The 16,593-nt window shown below is 36.8% G+C and overlaps 1 protein-coding gene across 2 annotated transcripts in view; it reads right to left on the bottom strand.

The window, feature by feature from the left end:
* Positions 1 to 16,593, bottom strand: part of C2H3orf67 (chromosome 2 C3orf67 homolog) — a 188,772-nt gene that overhangs the window by 73,932 nt on the left and 98,247 nt on the right. For both annotated transcript variants that reach the window (XM_032238988.1, XM_032238989.1), the window contains exons 12-13: positions 14,860 to 15,249; positions 4,114 to 4,317 (exon numbers count right to left, since the gene is read on the bottom strand). In XM_032238988.1, coding sequence (XP_032094879.1) covers positions 4,114 to 4,317; positions 14,860 to 15,249 — 594 coding nt within the window. The remainder of the gene's footprint in view (positions 1 to 4,113; positions 4,318 to 14,859; positions 15,250 to 16,593) is intronic.

Raw genomic sequence — 16,593 nt, 5'->3', positions numbered from 1 at the left:
CTGGGAATAGGGCGGCATATAAATAAAATGAAACTCGAAACTTGAATACCTCAACAGAAATAATTCATTGTCTGAAAACATTTTTAAAAAAATATTGGTTTCAAACTATAAACCAGGGATGGGGACTCTAGTACAGATTTCTTCACTGGTTCAGATTTTCAAACAAGATTGTTGCCCAGCTACTTTTGATAATGCTTTTTAATGACCGGCTCATTGTATTTCAGAATAAATGAACAAAAGAGATATATTAGTTAGGCTGCAATTTCTATAGCAAATATAAAAATGGTATGATTGAAAAAACTGATAGGCTGTTTGGTGTAGTGGTCAAGGCATCATGCTCGAAATCAGGAGACTATGAGTTCTAGCTTTGCCTTAGGCATGAAGCCAGATGGGTGACCTTGGGCCAATCTCTTGTTCTCATCTCCTGGAAGGAGGCAATGGCAAACCCCTTCTGAAAAACCTTGCCAAGAATACTGCAGGGACTTTTCCAGACAGTGACCGAGAATTGGACAGGAATTAACTAAAGAAAAGAAGAAGAATATTGTTGCAATAATCTGTTCTTTCTCCTATCTTCATTTTTTTGTAATTAATCTCTTATTTGTATTTCCCCCTTCATCCATTTCTTTTAACCAACCATACATCCTTTTCATTCTTCTGATTAGCATACTTGCACACAGTCCCTATGACACTCTGTGTCACAATTATTTTACTCTGTTCTGGGCACCTTCTATACATCACACCTAGTTTATATTCATTTTGCTGCAGGATTAATATATCTTTTAATATTTTTTTTATACATGACTCATACTTTCTCTTCCTGCAATTATTCTACCATCCCTCTCAATTTTCCTCACTTCTTATCTTTACTTTTGCAAAGATTTTTTTTTTGCCAAGAACCCCTCTGGACAGTATCAGAATATCCTTATATTTTTCATCAATTCTCTAAATCTTTCACCATAAGCAATGAAGTCAATCAAGCTTTTAGACTGATATTAATCCCTTTGCCGTATATACCTTTCAACAGACATGCTTAAACAATATATTTTGGGGGAAAACAAAAGATTTTTCTCCAAGCAAACAATCGTTATTGCCACTGATTCAAGTCTTCAAATTCTCTATACTTTCTTGTACAGTTTCCACTCGTCCATTCATGTTACCCGTTTTACTCATTTTTCTCCTAAATCCCATTCATTCAGAATATCAACAGTGAGATGAAGAGCATATAAATGTAATAACACTTTCTCCTTTTGAAGTCACTGGGTAGTGATTTTTGTCCTTGCTGAAATAATTAAAATGACCTTAGCTTGATGGATACATCTTTGTTCACCTTCATCAATCCAATAGGACATATTGTCAAGGATTGGGGATAATAAGAGAGATCTGACTAATTATAGACCTACCAGCCTTTGGAGTATAATAAGCAAACCATGTGCTAAACACTTAAATTGAAGGCTCTAAGACTAGCTAGAGCTTAAAGGTGTAACAGGAGACAAACAAGTGAGATTTAAAGAGGCCTCAGTGCCTAGTGATATTCTTGTACCACTTAATGAACAACCAGAACCATAAAGTGAAGTCTGTCAAAGGCTTTCTTTGATTTAACATTTGCTTTATATTCACAATGATATTGTGGGAAAAGCTAAAAAAATTACATCCATTATAGGAGTCTACTTTTCCGAATTCAGAAGCTGTACTTCCATGCCTCTTTAAGGTCAAATGCAATCCAGAATTGTTGCTCTGAGAAATGGTAAATATATAAAGAGAAGTGAGGCAAGGATGTATTTTGACCTTACATTGTTTAAATTTTACATTAACTCCATGTTTTTTAAAAAAGCTAAACAAGATTTTTATGCTTCCCAATTTGTAAGATGTAATATTCTCCTATTTTTGCTCAGAGATGATGCAACCAGACATCATCTCATATATGCTCACTGTGCTCAGAAGAACAATAATACCTATAATTCTGCACTTTAAGAAGAACAAGCTGGTTAGAAATTTCCCCCCAAAAATAAGTAGAGTAGAGTAGAGTAGGGTAGGGTAGGGTAGGCTAGAGCAAGGTAGGTAGAATAGAGTAGGTCCATCTTTTTAAATATCTTACTGCGGTGTTTAATTCCATGAAGATTTGAAAAACACATGATGAGTATATTACTCAGTTGGCACGAGCATCTTCACTGAATGTTAGAAGCTTCTTTTATTTATCTTTTTTTAATTTTAATGAAAAGAGAAGAACTAAACGAGCAGCTTTAATGTTTTTTGATGCCAAATTTTGGCTCCAAATGTGGGAATTTAGACAAAGGAGAGCTAGTACAAACCACGTTCCTGAAGTCCATTCTTTCTGCCCCTAAGGACATATCTAATACATCATTCAGGCTGAAGATTAGAATGCCTAGCATTCAAGTGAGCCTTGGAAGCAGATAAAGTTACTGGTTTAAGACCAGGTTTCCCAAGAGGTTTATTACTCTTAGTTCCGGCAGATGTTCAACTATTGAGTTTGAAAACAACAAATGAACTAAAATAAATGTCATGTAGACTTTTGGTAGAGTTCTTTCCATCTACTGGATATTCTAAATTTATATAAGCTGAGTGTTCTTGCCTATGTGAGTCTGGGAGACTAAAATAATACAATACTTTATACAAAGTATAATAAGTTCAATACTTTGAACAGGGATCTCTATGTCCTTTCTGTACCAATACACAGACAGAAGGATGAGTTATAATTTCCAACCTGAAACATTCTATTACATGTAGAGTAGTTCTATGTACCAACAATGAAAATAAGATAGGAGGTAATGATGATGCAAACATGAACTGAGCACTGTTTTATCAATGTGGTTTTGTAAACTTGCTGATTGTATATTGTAAATGAAGGTTCTCTCTTTTTTTGTTGCACTATTAGATTATTGCTTATTGTGGTTCTTTGAAAACATTGTGATTTCAGCTCTGAACTCCCATTTGAGGCCCTGCATGGTCTGTACCAAATATTGAGATTTGCTTTTGGAAATTTTTTATATAGGAATCTGTGGTTTAGCCTTAAAACAAGCAACTGCAGAAAAATGACAGATGACTATTAAATTTGATGGATTTCTAGAGAAAAAACCTGAACAGATAAAGACATAGAATATAAACTGATCTATAAACTGAAAACTCTAGTGCATTGAAATGAATGGAAAAGAAAATGAACCTTGTCTTGTATTATAGCACCATATTAAACTTTCAAACCAGCTTAACATCTTAGATGTTACTGTTTTGTTTCCCTTTCTTACAAATACTTGCTAGAGTGTTCATCAATATACAGGTGAAACTTGAAAAATTAGAATATCGTGCAAAAGTGCATTTATTTCAGTAATGCAACTTAAAAGGTGAAACTAATATATGAGATAGACTCATTACAAGCAAAGCAAGAAACAATTCTTTAAATGAGTCCAGTATAATTGGAGACTTGCTGTACTTTTCGGAGTATAAGACACACTCCCCCCCAAAAGAGGGTTGAAATGTTGGTGCATCTTATACACTGAATATGGCCATTTTTGGCCTCCTGAAACCCCTCCCCGCGCATCCGTTTTTGCCAAAAATGGACCCGTTTTTCACAAAAATGGGGCACACGTAGGGTTTGGGACAGATGTGGTATTATGCTGGTTCACCCCGGTTCGAGCAAACCGGTAGTGGCAGCGGCAGGAGGCTCTGTCCACCCGCCCAGACATCATCACGGATGCTCTGCACAGGCGTAGAAGGTTCTGTGCATGCGCAGAAGTGCCGCATGCGAGCGCCCCCAGTTCCGAACCAGTAGCAAAGATAACAGGATTTCATGCCTTGTTTGGGTTGCCTGAAGAATGCTCCTAGGGGCTGGGGAGAACAAATATGGCATGTCTGGGGAGTTTGGGAGGCCAAAAATGGGCCCATTTTCCCCCAAAATGGGGTGCGCAGCAGGTTTGGGAGGCTTACAGAGAGCTCCTGGGGGCTGGAGGGAGCAAAAACCAGACATGTGGAGGCCAAAAACTATTTTTTTCCATATTTTTGTCTTTGAAATCTTGGTGCATCTTATACTCTGGTGCAAAAAATACAGTCTGAAAAATACGGTAGCTAGGGCACAAAAAGGAAGGTACAATTCAAACTTACTGCTGGGAGACATGAATTCCAAGTGTTCGTGTCGTCACTGCTTGTGCTGATGCTAATATTACAATTGTTGATCTGAGAGGCGCTCAACCCATGTGAAGGTCCATTATGTTCTAATTCTTCATTTTGCTGCCTTTTCATGCTGGCCAACATCTGCATTTCAGACATGGTCATGTTGCTTGGCTGGTAGTCTTTCCAATTGTATTCCTATGGATTACATGAAATTAAACATGGAAATTGTACAGATACATCTGAAGAATTGCTTCTGGCGAGAAAGGCAGCATACAAGTTTAATAAATAAATAAAAATAAAGAGCATACGTAGACATAAATAAATTTCCATGCAGATAGTCCTTGACCTACAACCATTTGATCACTGATCACAGCACTGAAGTGACACTTATGACTGTTTTTCACACATATGACTTTTGCAGTCTCTCCATAGTCATGGGATCAAAATTCAGATCCTTGGCAAATGGCATATATTTATGGCCAGTTGCAGTGTCCCAGGATCATATAATCATCTTTTGCTACCTTCTGACAAGCAAAATCAACCGGGAAGCCAGATTCACTTAACCACCATGTACTAATTTAACACTTCTAATGATTCCCTTAGCCACTGTGGCATGAAAGGTCATAAAATGGGGCAAAACTCACTTAATAACTGTCTTGCTTAGGAACAGGAATGTTGGGCGCGATTGTGGTTGTAAGTCAAGGATTACCTGTAATAGGTGAGCATGTATAATTTGAAAGACAAGATATTAAAGGATACATTTGATCCAAACTGTGGACAGTAATTTTGTTTGTCTTAACAGAAACGAAACCGGGGGGGGGGGGGGGAGTATAGTTATGTACAACACTGCGTTTCAAAAGCTTAGCTCTCTCTTCTATAGTTTTGTGGAAGTGAAAAAAGCATTAAAACTGTGATTAGTACTATATAAAAGAAGAGGAAAATTAAAGCTAATTTAAGTAAGGTATCCTATGAACACGGAAAGAATCAGTAATTATAATCCAATGAATTCCACTGAACTAGAGCATCTGTTACAAGGTGGATCTACATAATTTTCATACTAATTTCAGTACTTGGTTATTATTTCTATGGGATAGCAAAGAGAGGTCCCACAGCTTAGATAAAGATGTATTTTATGCATAATGCATAAAGCCTGGGATATGGCTGGAAAAGGCTTCCATCTGAGATCATAAAAGAAACCCCCCACTAACAGCAGACATTATTGGTTTATATATGCCAGACCCAATGATTTGACTCAAAAATTATTAATATTCATAAACTGGTGCTAATTTATTTATTTATTAAGCATTCTAATCTGCTTCACTGCAGAGGCTATCGACTCTGGGTAATGCACAAAACATTAAGAAGCCCTTACAAACAAAAAAAATACCACCTTGATAAGCATATGGAAAACTGGATTGCTGGTTGAAATCTTAATCTTTGATCAAAATCCTGCTGGAAGAGGATGATTTTAATGCTTTCAAACATTTTAAAGCATATGGGCTAGGCATTCTCCTGAGATAAAGTGTTCCACAGTTCAAAGGCGGCTATGAGAAAAGTCTGCTGAACACTTAGTTCATTTGCAGGTGCCGCTTTCTGCAAGCCTTCCATTGTTGATTGAATGGGATAGAATGGGTTGGGACATTAGCTAGGCAGTCTCTGATCTAATTCTATCATATAGGGACTTTACAGCTAATATCCAGCACAGAGCTGAGCCTAAAAGACAAGCTAGTGCAATGACTGCAAAATGTGCATAACACAATTTAAAATAAGATTTCCCGGGTAGGTCTAACTGCTGCCTTCGATAACAGTTGCAGTTTCTGAGTTTGCTTCAAGGATAACCCCTTTGCTATAGGACAACTGCAGGGTGTGATCCACCAATGAGATGTGAAGGTTTCTCAACCCCAGTAGGGCTGTAACATGGTATACTGAACAAAGCCTCCTGGCTATGGCCTCCATCTGCTGTTTAAACAGTTGTTGTGGCTTCAGGTGGATCCTGAGGTCCCAAATCAACCCCCTTCAAGGGTGTGCATGTTGTCTGGAGTAATCAATGGGCCTAAATGTCTATGGAGATTCTCAATCATCCAGGTCATGGCTGTCTCAAAGGTGCTTTAAAAGGTAAATGTTCCCCTCGCACATATGTGCTAGTCATTCCCGACTCTAGGGGGTGGTGCTCATTTCTGTTTCAAAGCCAGCGCTGTCTGAAGATGTCTCTGTGGTCATGTGGCTGGCACGACTAAACTCTGAAGGTGCAGGGATTGCTGTTACCTTCCCACCAAAGGTGGTTCCTATTTTCCTACTTGCATTTTTATGTGCTTTCGAACTGCTAGGTTGGCAGAGGCTGTGACAAGTAACGGGAGCTCACTCCCTTAGCTGGCACTAGGTATTCGAACCACCGACCTTTCTGATCAACAAGCTCAGCATCTTAGCCGCTGAGCCACCGTATCCCTTAAAGATGCTTTACAAAAGGCAATTGGACTTTCTTGAATTTTTTCTTTGAAAATATTTTGCTTCGAAGAAGCTTCAGAACTGAAGAAGCTTCTTGGATGAGAAGTGAAACATCTACAAGAAAAAAAAATCCAAGAAATTCCAATTGCCTTTTGTAAAGCAGTTTTGAGACATTGGGCCTAAATTTAATAGATGAACAGCATTTCCATTTTGTTACTTTTCTGTATAGCCCTCAGGCAATGAATATAAAATAATAAATATAATATAATATGATATGATATGATATAATAATAGAATAACAGAGTTGGAAGGGACTTCGGAGGTATTCTAGTCCAACCCTCTGTTTAGGCAGGGAACCCTAAACCACTTCAAACAAATGGTTATCCAACATTTTCTTAAAAACTTCCAGTGTTGGAGCATTCCACTGATTAATTGTTCTAGCTGTTAGGAACTTTCTCCTTAGTTCTAAGTTGCTTCTGTCCTTGATTAGTTTCCACCCATTGCTTCTTGTCCTGCCTCAGGTGCTTTGGAGAATAGCTTGATTCCCTCTTCTTTGTGGCAGCCCCTGAAATATTGGAACCCTGCTATCAATGGGTTCAAAGCTTTCACAGAATTACTGGTCCAACCTGGGCTGGTGATGTATAATGAAATATCATCACTATGCTCAACCCAAATCAATAGATGAACCTTCCCAGCAGTTCCTTAAAGATGTTTAATAACCCCAAAGAACTTTCATTCTCTCTTGCCAAAGTAAAGAGCCATGTCTTCGCAGCTCTTTTGAACAAGAACAGAGTGTGGGTCATCCAGATAATGGGGGTAACCAAGATTATATTATCTATCCCCCTCTTCCCATCTTTGAACTTAGTTAAAGGGACTCTGGGATAAATGTTTCTTCCTTGGTTGGACACTGTTGTTAAGGGTCTGACAATTATTTAAAAGCTGTCCTTCTTAAAGCTTGCAACTCTATCAGAAAGACATAGCCGGGGTGGGTGGGTATCTGTGCTTCAAAGCCAGGAGAAGAAAAAAAAACCCCACCCTTCTTCCAAATTTATTAGTACCACACTAATAGCAGTTAGGTTCTGTACTGTTTACGCTGTTATTTAAATGAGAATATAGCAATTGTTATTTTGGAACTTTAAAAAAGGGCAGTTTCCTTTTAAGAAAATGTTATTTTATCTTCAAAAATATCATTTTACTTTTTTTTTTTTAAAGTAGGTGTGTACTAGGCCATTCTGAGTTTTCAGTGACATGCTTTTGGCATTTCAAATAGATCATTTACAGAAGCTATTTGAATAAAAGCCTTCTTTGTTTCCCCTCCAGCACCACAAAGCAGGCCATTCTGCACACGAAAAGCGACACTGTTTGATTCTGTATAGATTTAGAGTCAATAATGGGGTTGCTTTATATCTTTAAAAGGAATAGGCTGAATGAAGGAGAGGGTGGGGGTGGGGGGCAATGGCAAATAATTTAAGAAATTCCCCAAGGGTGCTTTGTTCTTTAGGAAACCAAGTGTGAGCTCATATGGCGAGCCCTTTTGTTCAAAAATAACAACGTGCATTCAACATGTTTAACCATAATATTGAAACTGAAAATAATACAATGAAAACAGCAGATCGGAACGAATAGAGAAATGTGCCCATTATAGGTTGCCTGGCATTCCCTCTAATGAAATTAGTGCCCAAACAGTCATTGTGTCATGGATTTGTAAAGCCAAGCAAATGGATTTGACTCCAAAGATCTGCAGATTTCTCTAATGCAGTAATTCTGTTCTAGATTTGTATGAATTCTCTCCCCCCAAAATCTTCAGAAATTGAGTGTCCCGGAAAAGGGCTCATGTTTACAAAATCTGAACTTCTGATCGTCAGTTTCTATAAAAACATGGACTCATCCTTTGACTAGTTAAATTTGTAATGGTCTATCAGTTCTGATATTACTGTATTCCTTCTACTCAAAGTCTTTCATATATTGTTGAGGAGGTAAGACCTGTCAATCAAATTAAGCGCTAGGGTATCTGCAGGTCTGCTCTCCAAGTTGACATTCTCCTGACATTGGAAACATTTTAAAGGCAGGCATTCCATACTTTATAAACATAGGTATAGACAGAGATCTATCATTGTTTCCTAAACTCTCAAAGATGCTCAAAGTAATCTAATGCCATGTTACAGAAGAAAACGACCTACACCCCTTTTCTGCTACCAAATATGTACAGCAATTCAGATCTAAGAACATTACAAGCAGAGACCAAACATAAATAGTGTGTGGTTTGCTGTTTCACCTCATCTTTTCACAGGAAACAATTCACTTTTAAGCCCAAGGATGGAGAATTTATATTCAGCTAATGCATAGGCTTGATATGAAAATCAATAATGAATATATGGAAGAAAATAGGAAGGAAGGAAGTCAAAAATACAAAAAGTATTATTCTAGCAATTGTGGTATTATCCATCAGCCTTATATTACTTAGTTACATTGTAGTTATGGCTAAATCCTATTCCTGAATGAGTATTTGTTCCTTTTTTTAATAATACACCTGTAAAAGATTTTTTTAAAGTTCCCAGATCTAAACACTTTTTTGAACATTTTTCTTATTTTAATGGCAGCATCTAGCTGATTTCATATGTATTAGGACTATGAAGGTAATTAGGTAGGGTTAAGACTTAATTATGGGGGGGGCATGATGGTTCAGTGGTTAAAGACGTTGACATTTCAGCTGGAAAGCTGACAGACTGGGTTTGAGATCTGGTGAGCTCCCGTTACCTGCGCCAGCTCCTACCCACGTAGGTGTTTGAAAACATACAAATGCGAGTAGATAAATAGGTACCATTTCAGTGGGAAGGTAACAGCGTTCTGTGCCCTTCGGAATATAATCATGTTGGCCACATGACCACGGAAGTGTCTCCGGACAACAATGGCTCCCTTGGTTAGGAAAAGGAGATGAGCACCGCACCCTAGAATTGGACACAACTGGCAGAGAAACCAAAGATGATTAGGGGGCTGGAGGCTAAAACATACAAAGAACGGTTGCTGGAATTGTGTAGTTTAATGAAAAGAAGGACATGATAGCAGTGTTCCAATATCTAAGGAGTTGCCACAAAGAAGAGGGAGTCAAACTATTCTCCAAATGACCTGAGGGCAGGACAGGAAATGATGGATGGAAACTAATCAAGGAGAGAAGCAACCTAAAACTAAGGAGAAATATCCTGACAGTTGGAACAATTAATCAGTGGAATATCTTGCTTCCAGAAGTTGTGGATGCTGCAACACTGGAAATTTTAAAGAAGCAACTGGACAATCATTTGTCTCAAATGGTATAGGGTTTCCTGTGTAAGCATGGAATTGGATTTGAAAGCTTCCAGTGTCCTTTCCAACTCTGTTGTTCTGTTATTCTATTCTGTTATATCTTTAAGACTTGGTTACTACTAGGATGGGTGATAATTAGGTATTTTTGGGGCTGTTGGCTACCTTGGGAAACTATAAAAACATTTTTTATTATTGCTAAGAAAATTATATGGTTATATCCGCAAAATTCCATTTTACAGCGATTTTTTTTTTTAAAAAAAAAACCACACTGGAAATATAAAGGTTGCTTCTTGGTTCAGTCTTAAAAGTTACCTTGATACACCGTGAATGATAGCTTTGAGAGCCCTCTTATGAAACCCTTTTTTTTTTAATGTGAGATAACATAAATAATACCAAGTAAAAATGGCAGGGTGATGTAGATACCATACATCACTAGGATTCAAATAACTTTAAACCAGCTCAAGGCGATGTATGTGCTTTTGGAGGACGGAATTTGGGCAGATCTTTTAACATTTTTAATGGTGCATGAAAATATACCGAGAAAATGTGAACAGGGAAATGGAATGCGGAGGCCTTAGCTAGAAGAAACAAAGCAACTTCTTTTCCAGAAGCATAGAATAGCCCCACCCAAGATTTGAACTGTTATCTAATAATACTTTTAAGGAAATGTCTTCAATTTCTGAAATGGACAATTTGTTAGAAATGGTACCTAGTAACAAGTTTTCTGATCATTTTTTAAAAATTATTTTTCTGGTTAATATTTGCATTGTTTGTAACAGCCAAATAGAAATTGGCAACTAAAAAAATAGTTAAACTGAAATCATTTTAAATTTTTTAATGAGGCATTCAATGCAAAATATAATTCCATGTAGCATTCATGATTCTTCTGAATGCAATATTTTAGCTGACAATTAAAAGCTTATCTTCTCTCTCTTTTATTATGATAAGAAACATTTTATTAAGCTCTTAAACATTCAACTCATGGACAAAACCTGTTATCAAAGATATTTTTTCCAGTTTAGAGATGCACATAATGACATTTGCATTCTCCCATGTTCAAATGATTTATTCAGATTTCTTTAAATGTAGTTGCATGTGCAGGAAAGTTTAATTATCCAGCTATCTACTTGGTTGCAATATTACCCAGAGGACTGCACTTCTTTCTTAATTAAAAATATTTGAACTTAATAATAGAGGACTCTATTAAAACATGAATAAAACATTGCAAGTATACAAGTCCTTAAATTTTACTAAGTAGTGAGTAGTGAGCAAGCAAGAGTTGTTTGAACAATTTTGCCAGTCATAATGCAGGAGAGGGCTAGGAAAGAGTTTTTTCTTTTGAAGGTCTTCGTGCATATGAGTTTTGATGCAGAAGCCAATGATGGAAATCAATCTCAATCTCTCTCTCAATCTCTCTCTCAATCTCTCTCTCTCTCTCTCCCCCCCTCCCTTCCTCCCCATACATACTGTTCATACTTTCCTCTAGTACTTAAAAGAGGAGGGAAATAGTAGAGGAGATATAATAATGCTTGTAAACTGCAATTGTTTGGTCAATCCTCCAACAGGCAAGCAGGAACTTTTATGAATTAAAGAATTCTATTTTTTCCCATCTTTTTTAAAAAAAGAATGTTAATATACTAATAATTACTAATAGGTTCATTACTGGGTTTTGAGACCTCAAAACCCATTCATGTTAAAAAGACAAGTTTGTTTTGGCTTAAAATATGTGGCTTTCAAACTACTTTGATTCAATCCATTGTAATCATTTGAAACTTGAACAGATCAAGATATATTTGGAGAGGTTCAGTCCATCTTTCTCAAAAGAGATTCCTAACCAAGAGTCAACTGCTTCATTGGAGCTTCCCTTGGATACTGATTGCTTCAAAAAAAGTACTAGAGGACATTCTAGTTCCACAATTGCCCCTATCTGATCAATTAGTTGCTTATAGAATCAAAACTTCAGTGCCTTGATTTCTCGACACCAAAGATATGGATGGAATGTACATATAGCCAGATAGAAATGGACCAGGAAAGCCAGGAGCTATTGTAATGATACTGTTATGTTCTAGACAGGAAAATATCATAAAAATCTGATTGTTTGTATTATCATAAGCTGTAAAGTTCCTGGCCATCGCAGACTCTTTAACCTATCACTTGAGAAAAGGAAATCTAGATATCAGATAAGAAAAATGTAAAATATTGAATTACTCTAAGTTGTTCGTGGCAGCTGTAAGACTATATCAATGAATCAGAATAGAGCTGGAAGGGAACTTGGAGGTTTTCTAGTCCGACCTCCCTGCTCAAACAGGAGACCCTATACCATTTCAAACAAGTGACTGTCCAGTCTCTTCTTAAAAACCTCCAGTGATGAAGCACCTATAACTTCTGAAGGCAAGCTGTTCCACTGGTTAATTGTCCTCACTGTTAGAAAATTTCTCTTTAATTTGCTTCTCTCCTTGCTTAGTTTCCATCCATTGTTTCTTTTCTTGCCTTCTGGTGCTTTGGAAAATAAGTTGACCCCCTCTTCTTTGTGGCAGTATTCATGACTGCTATCGTGTCACCCCTAGTCCTTCTTTTTTCTAGATTGGCCAAACCCAATTCCTGCAACTGTTCTTCATATGCTTTTGTTTCCAAGCGCTTAATCAGCTTAGTTGTTCTTTCCAAAGTGCATGCTTTCCAAAGTCTCAACATATTTCTTGTAATGCAGTGACGAAAACCAGATGCAGTATTCCAGGTGTGGCCTTTCTAAGGATTTATATAAAGTGGCACTAATACTTCACATGATTTTGATTCTATGTTTATACAAACAAGGATTGTATCAACTGTTTTGGCTGCTATATGGTGGGTAATAAAACCAGGAGAATAAGAATTAAATTGATGGACATGAATACAATCCAGAGGTGGTATTCAGCCAGTTCTCTCTGGTTCAGGCGAACTGATAGCGGTGGCTGCAGGAGGCTTTGAGCACTGCGCATGCGCAGATGGTGCACATGTGCAGACTAGGTGCGTGCGAGCGCTCACATTTGCAAATTGGTAGGGAAGGTAAGTGAATCCCATCTCTGACACAATCCCCCACCCAAGCAGCTTGGGGATTTTGAGTATGGCATTTTCTGTTATCCTTCAATCACTTTGTTTTCTATTTGAGGGGGAGGGAGGGGGATGGCTGCAACAATGTTCTGGTGCAGAGAGGAATGATCTTCATCCACAGATTACTATTGAAGTTCTGTCAATTTTCCTTTCCTTTATACTGACTTGGTAATGTACTGACTTCAGCAGTTTGCTCTTAAAATTACAATAACCTTGTCTTTTACTCTGTGTAGACGTTTGAACCGTTGCTTGATAATGAAACTTACTTCTCTCTCTTCCCCACCCCCCCAAAGAAATCCAGTTTGATAGCGATTGGAAAAGAAATTAAATACTGACTTAAAAAAATCAGGACAAAAGTGCTGAAACTCAACCAGACCTTGGGGATTATCCATGCCAGTTAAGTGCTTTCTCTACTTGAGAAGTCTAAGCAGCTGTCCATACATACTTGTGAAAGGCTTGTGAAAGCTGCTGTGAAAGGGGCGTGTTTGGCACACTTCTTCCGGTCTTTTCTCTTTCTTTTGCTCAAAAGAGAAAACATTCAAACAAACATGTAAACATTTCACATAAAGGACAACCATCTATGGGGCTGGTATTTTGCTCACCTCTTTGTATAGATTATTAATGAGCAGAAGTTGCATGGAAAATGCTATTCAGCCCTGAAAGCCTCATGGGAAAAAAAATGGTATGAACCAACGGTTGAATTAACCTGCCTGTTTTTTAATGCGTGTGATTGCTAGATTTGCATTGTAGCAGACAGTCACTTATTTCCAATCTCTACTGGCTGAGCTGAAAAACACGCAATCATGCTTGCAGGGCAGACAGCCCCAAGTGCTACAAAAACAAAAATGAAATCTGCTTTTTCAGAGAGGCAATCAACCTGTCAAATTCCATGCCTACTACTATTCTAACAATTGGGAAAAAATTCTTCTTATGTGGAATTCAGAGAGCAAATAGCTTTGTAAAATCTCTTCCAAGGGAACATTACTATGGCATGGAATTACTGACCTGATATCCCAGTTCCACAGGATTTTAGATTAGGGCTAAAGGTAAATGTTGATCTCTAAGCATTTCAATTAAAAAGAAAAATAAATGAAATAGATCGGGTGTATGAGGAGAAATGTCCTACATCACACTAAGTGCAGTCTTTCCCATTATTTATATTATATTAACCTAATAGCCAGAGGAAATCTATAAACAGGATACAAGTGTGAAAACATCTTTTATCATAAAAATGGAACAAAATTTTTCAGTGTCTGCAATTGTTCCAAGAAATTTCTTTTCCTCCAGCTGCTAGAAACTTTCAGTAAATTATTTAAAACTGGTTAATAAGAATTCATTAATTTTTCTACCCTCTTCTTTCACTCATTAATTTAAGAAATGCCAAATTACAATTGAGCAGATTGGAAATGAGTTGTTTTTGCAGAAAATGTTTCATTATCCCAAACAAAACTTTGTCAGCCTCTGACAAATCCTGGCATAAAGACAAACCATGGCAGATAAATAAGTTTTAAGTTTGATTTTCATTAAAAAAAGTTTTGATATTTGCCTCTCTTTGCTATTAAAAACATATTTTCTATCCATGGTCTACTTACTTACATTTATCCTCCAGCCAGATTTAGTGTGCCCGGGAGATTATGTACTTACATTGCTAACTATTCTTGATCCTAATTAGTAGTCCTATTTTGCCATGAATGTATCTTGTCTTTTTAAAAAAACAAGAATATATAATTAATTAAACTTTGTATCATGGATCAATCTGGCAGCTTTCCTCCTCTTCCATATGATTGATCTTTGCTTTATCCCATGGCAACACTTTCTAAAATACTAATGTTATTAACAGATGCAAAGATGCAAAAGCTTAAATATCCTTTTTATTCCAACAAGATTTAAAAAAAAAATACTTACAGGAATTTGGACTATTGGGTTTGAGTCCTCCTGCTGGATTTCTTTTAGGGATTTTCTACTTATGGAACTTCTTAACGCGCTGATGGAGAAACATTTTGAGACCCTAGATATTTCCTTGCAGGGTTTAGACAGGTTTCTGATTGGGGATAAACAAGAAGTGGGCAACAAGCTTCTTTGAATGTTATTTGCTTTGTCCATTATCACAACAGCATCTTCAGTACACTGGGGTGATATTTCTTCTTCGGTCTTTTTTGTACAGAAGTTGTATGTCCTGCTTTCAGGACTTTTGGGAAGAATCTCCTTGGATATTGCTGGCTGAGGTAATCCTGATGTGATATAGTTATTTGGAAGATCTTGAGCCTCTTGCACGAGGTCCATGTAACTATCATCCTAGAATAGGGAAACAAGGCAAGATGAATTATTTTAAACACTGCTCATTATCATACGTTTTCCAGCCCCCCCCGCCCCCGCCCCGGAATATTAGAAAAACTATATCCCTTCTTCTCTTGGCTAAGAGGTAACTTTTACATTGATATTATCTGGAAGAAAAAAAAAGATATTTATGAAAAATAAAGCAAGCACAACTAATATTTTTATTATGAACATAGCCTGAAAACAATTATCTGAAGGTCTGTTTCTATCTTATTTCAGACTTATTTCTATTGCAGGAATTATTCAAATTTCAAAATAAAAACTGCTGTTATGCTAACAAAAACTGCTCTGTGACTGAAACTTTCTGAATAATGAAGAAAAGTATTTCTAGTTAAATAAAGGGTATTAAAAAAGCAAAATTTTCAGAATAGGAAAAGTCTTCGAAGAAATATTTTCTATTTCCAATTATATTATTTATATTATTATCTCAGTTTAATAAATTCTGATATGAACAAATCCTTTGATTGTGCTGGAAGCTCCTTCTTAGAAACCAAACAAGGAAGCTTTTAGTAAACTATGTATAATGTTGTCTATTTTACTTTTTTGCACCTCAGTGAATAATCCAATCCTTCTTGTTTGTAAACCATATTTTATTATTATATTTGAAGCGGGCCATTAGTTTTGGTCAACACACCATGGTTAAAGCCAGCATTCTTTAATGTGATATTGAATTTAACCAATTATTCTTTTCCTCTAACCTAGACAACCATAATTGACAGAATGCCTTTTCCAAATTTGTAATGATTCAGAGAAAAAAGGAAAGTATTTTTTTCATTAAATTTAATTTCATAGCTGCCCAGTGTTGCTTCGAAACAAGACGGACAGCAAATACATTTAATAAATAAACAATAATTTCCTACTTTATTTGCCAAACTCTGAAGAGACAGGATTGACAAAATACTTCATTTACATGTAAAACTCAAAAAATTAGAATATCGTGCAAAAGTTCATTTATTTCAGTAATGCAACTTAAAAGGTGAAACTAATATATGAGATAGACTCATTACATGCAAAGCAAAATAGTTCAAGCTGTGATTGGTCATAATTGTGATGATTATGGCGTACAGCTCATGAAAACTCCAAATCCACAATCTCAGAAAATTAGAATATTACATGCAATCAATAAAACAAGGATTGTACATAGAACAATATTGGACCTCTGAAAAGTATAAGCATGCATATGTACTAAGTACTTGGTTTGGGCCCCTTTTGCAGCAATTACTGCCTCAATGCAGCGTGGCATGGAAGCTATCAGCCTGTGGCACTGCTGAGGTTTTATGGAAGACCAGGATGCTTCAAAAG

This window comes from Thamnophis elegans, chromosome 2, assembly GCF_009769535.1.
Source record: "Thamnophis elegans isolate rThaEle1 chromosome 2, rThaEle1.pri, whole genome shotgun sequence".
Taxonomy (NCBI): Eukaryota; Metazoa; Chordata; class Lepidosauria; order Squamata; family Colubridae; genus Thamnophis; species Thamnophis elegans.
The sequence above is the reverse complement of the archived record's forward strand: the minus strand, read 5'-3'. Positions and strand labels throughout refer to the sequence as shown.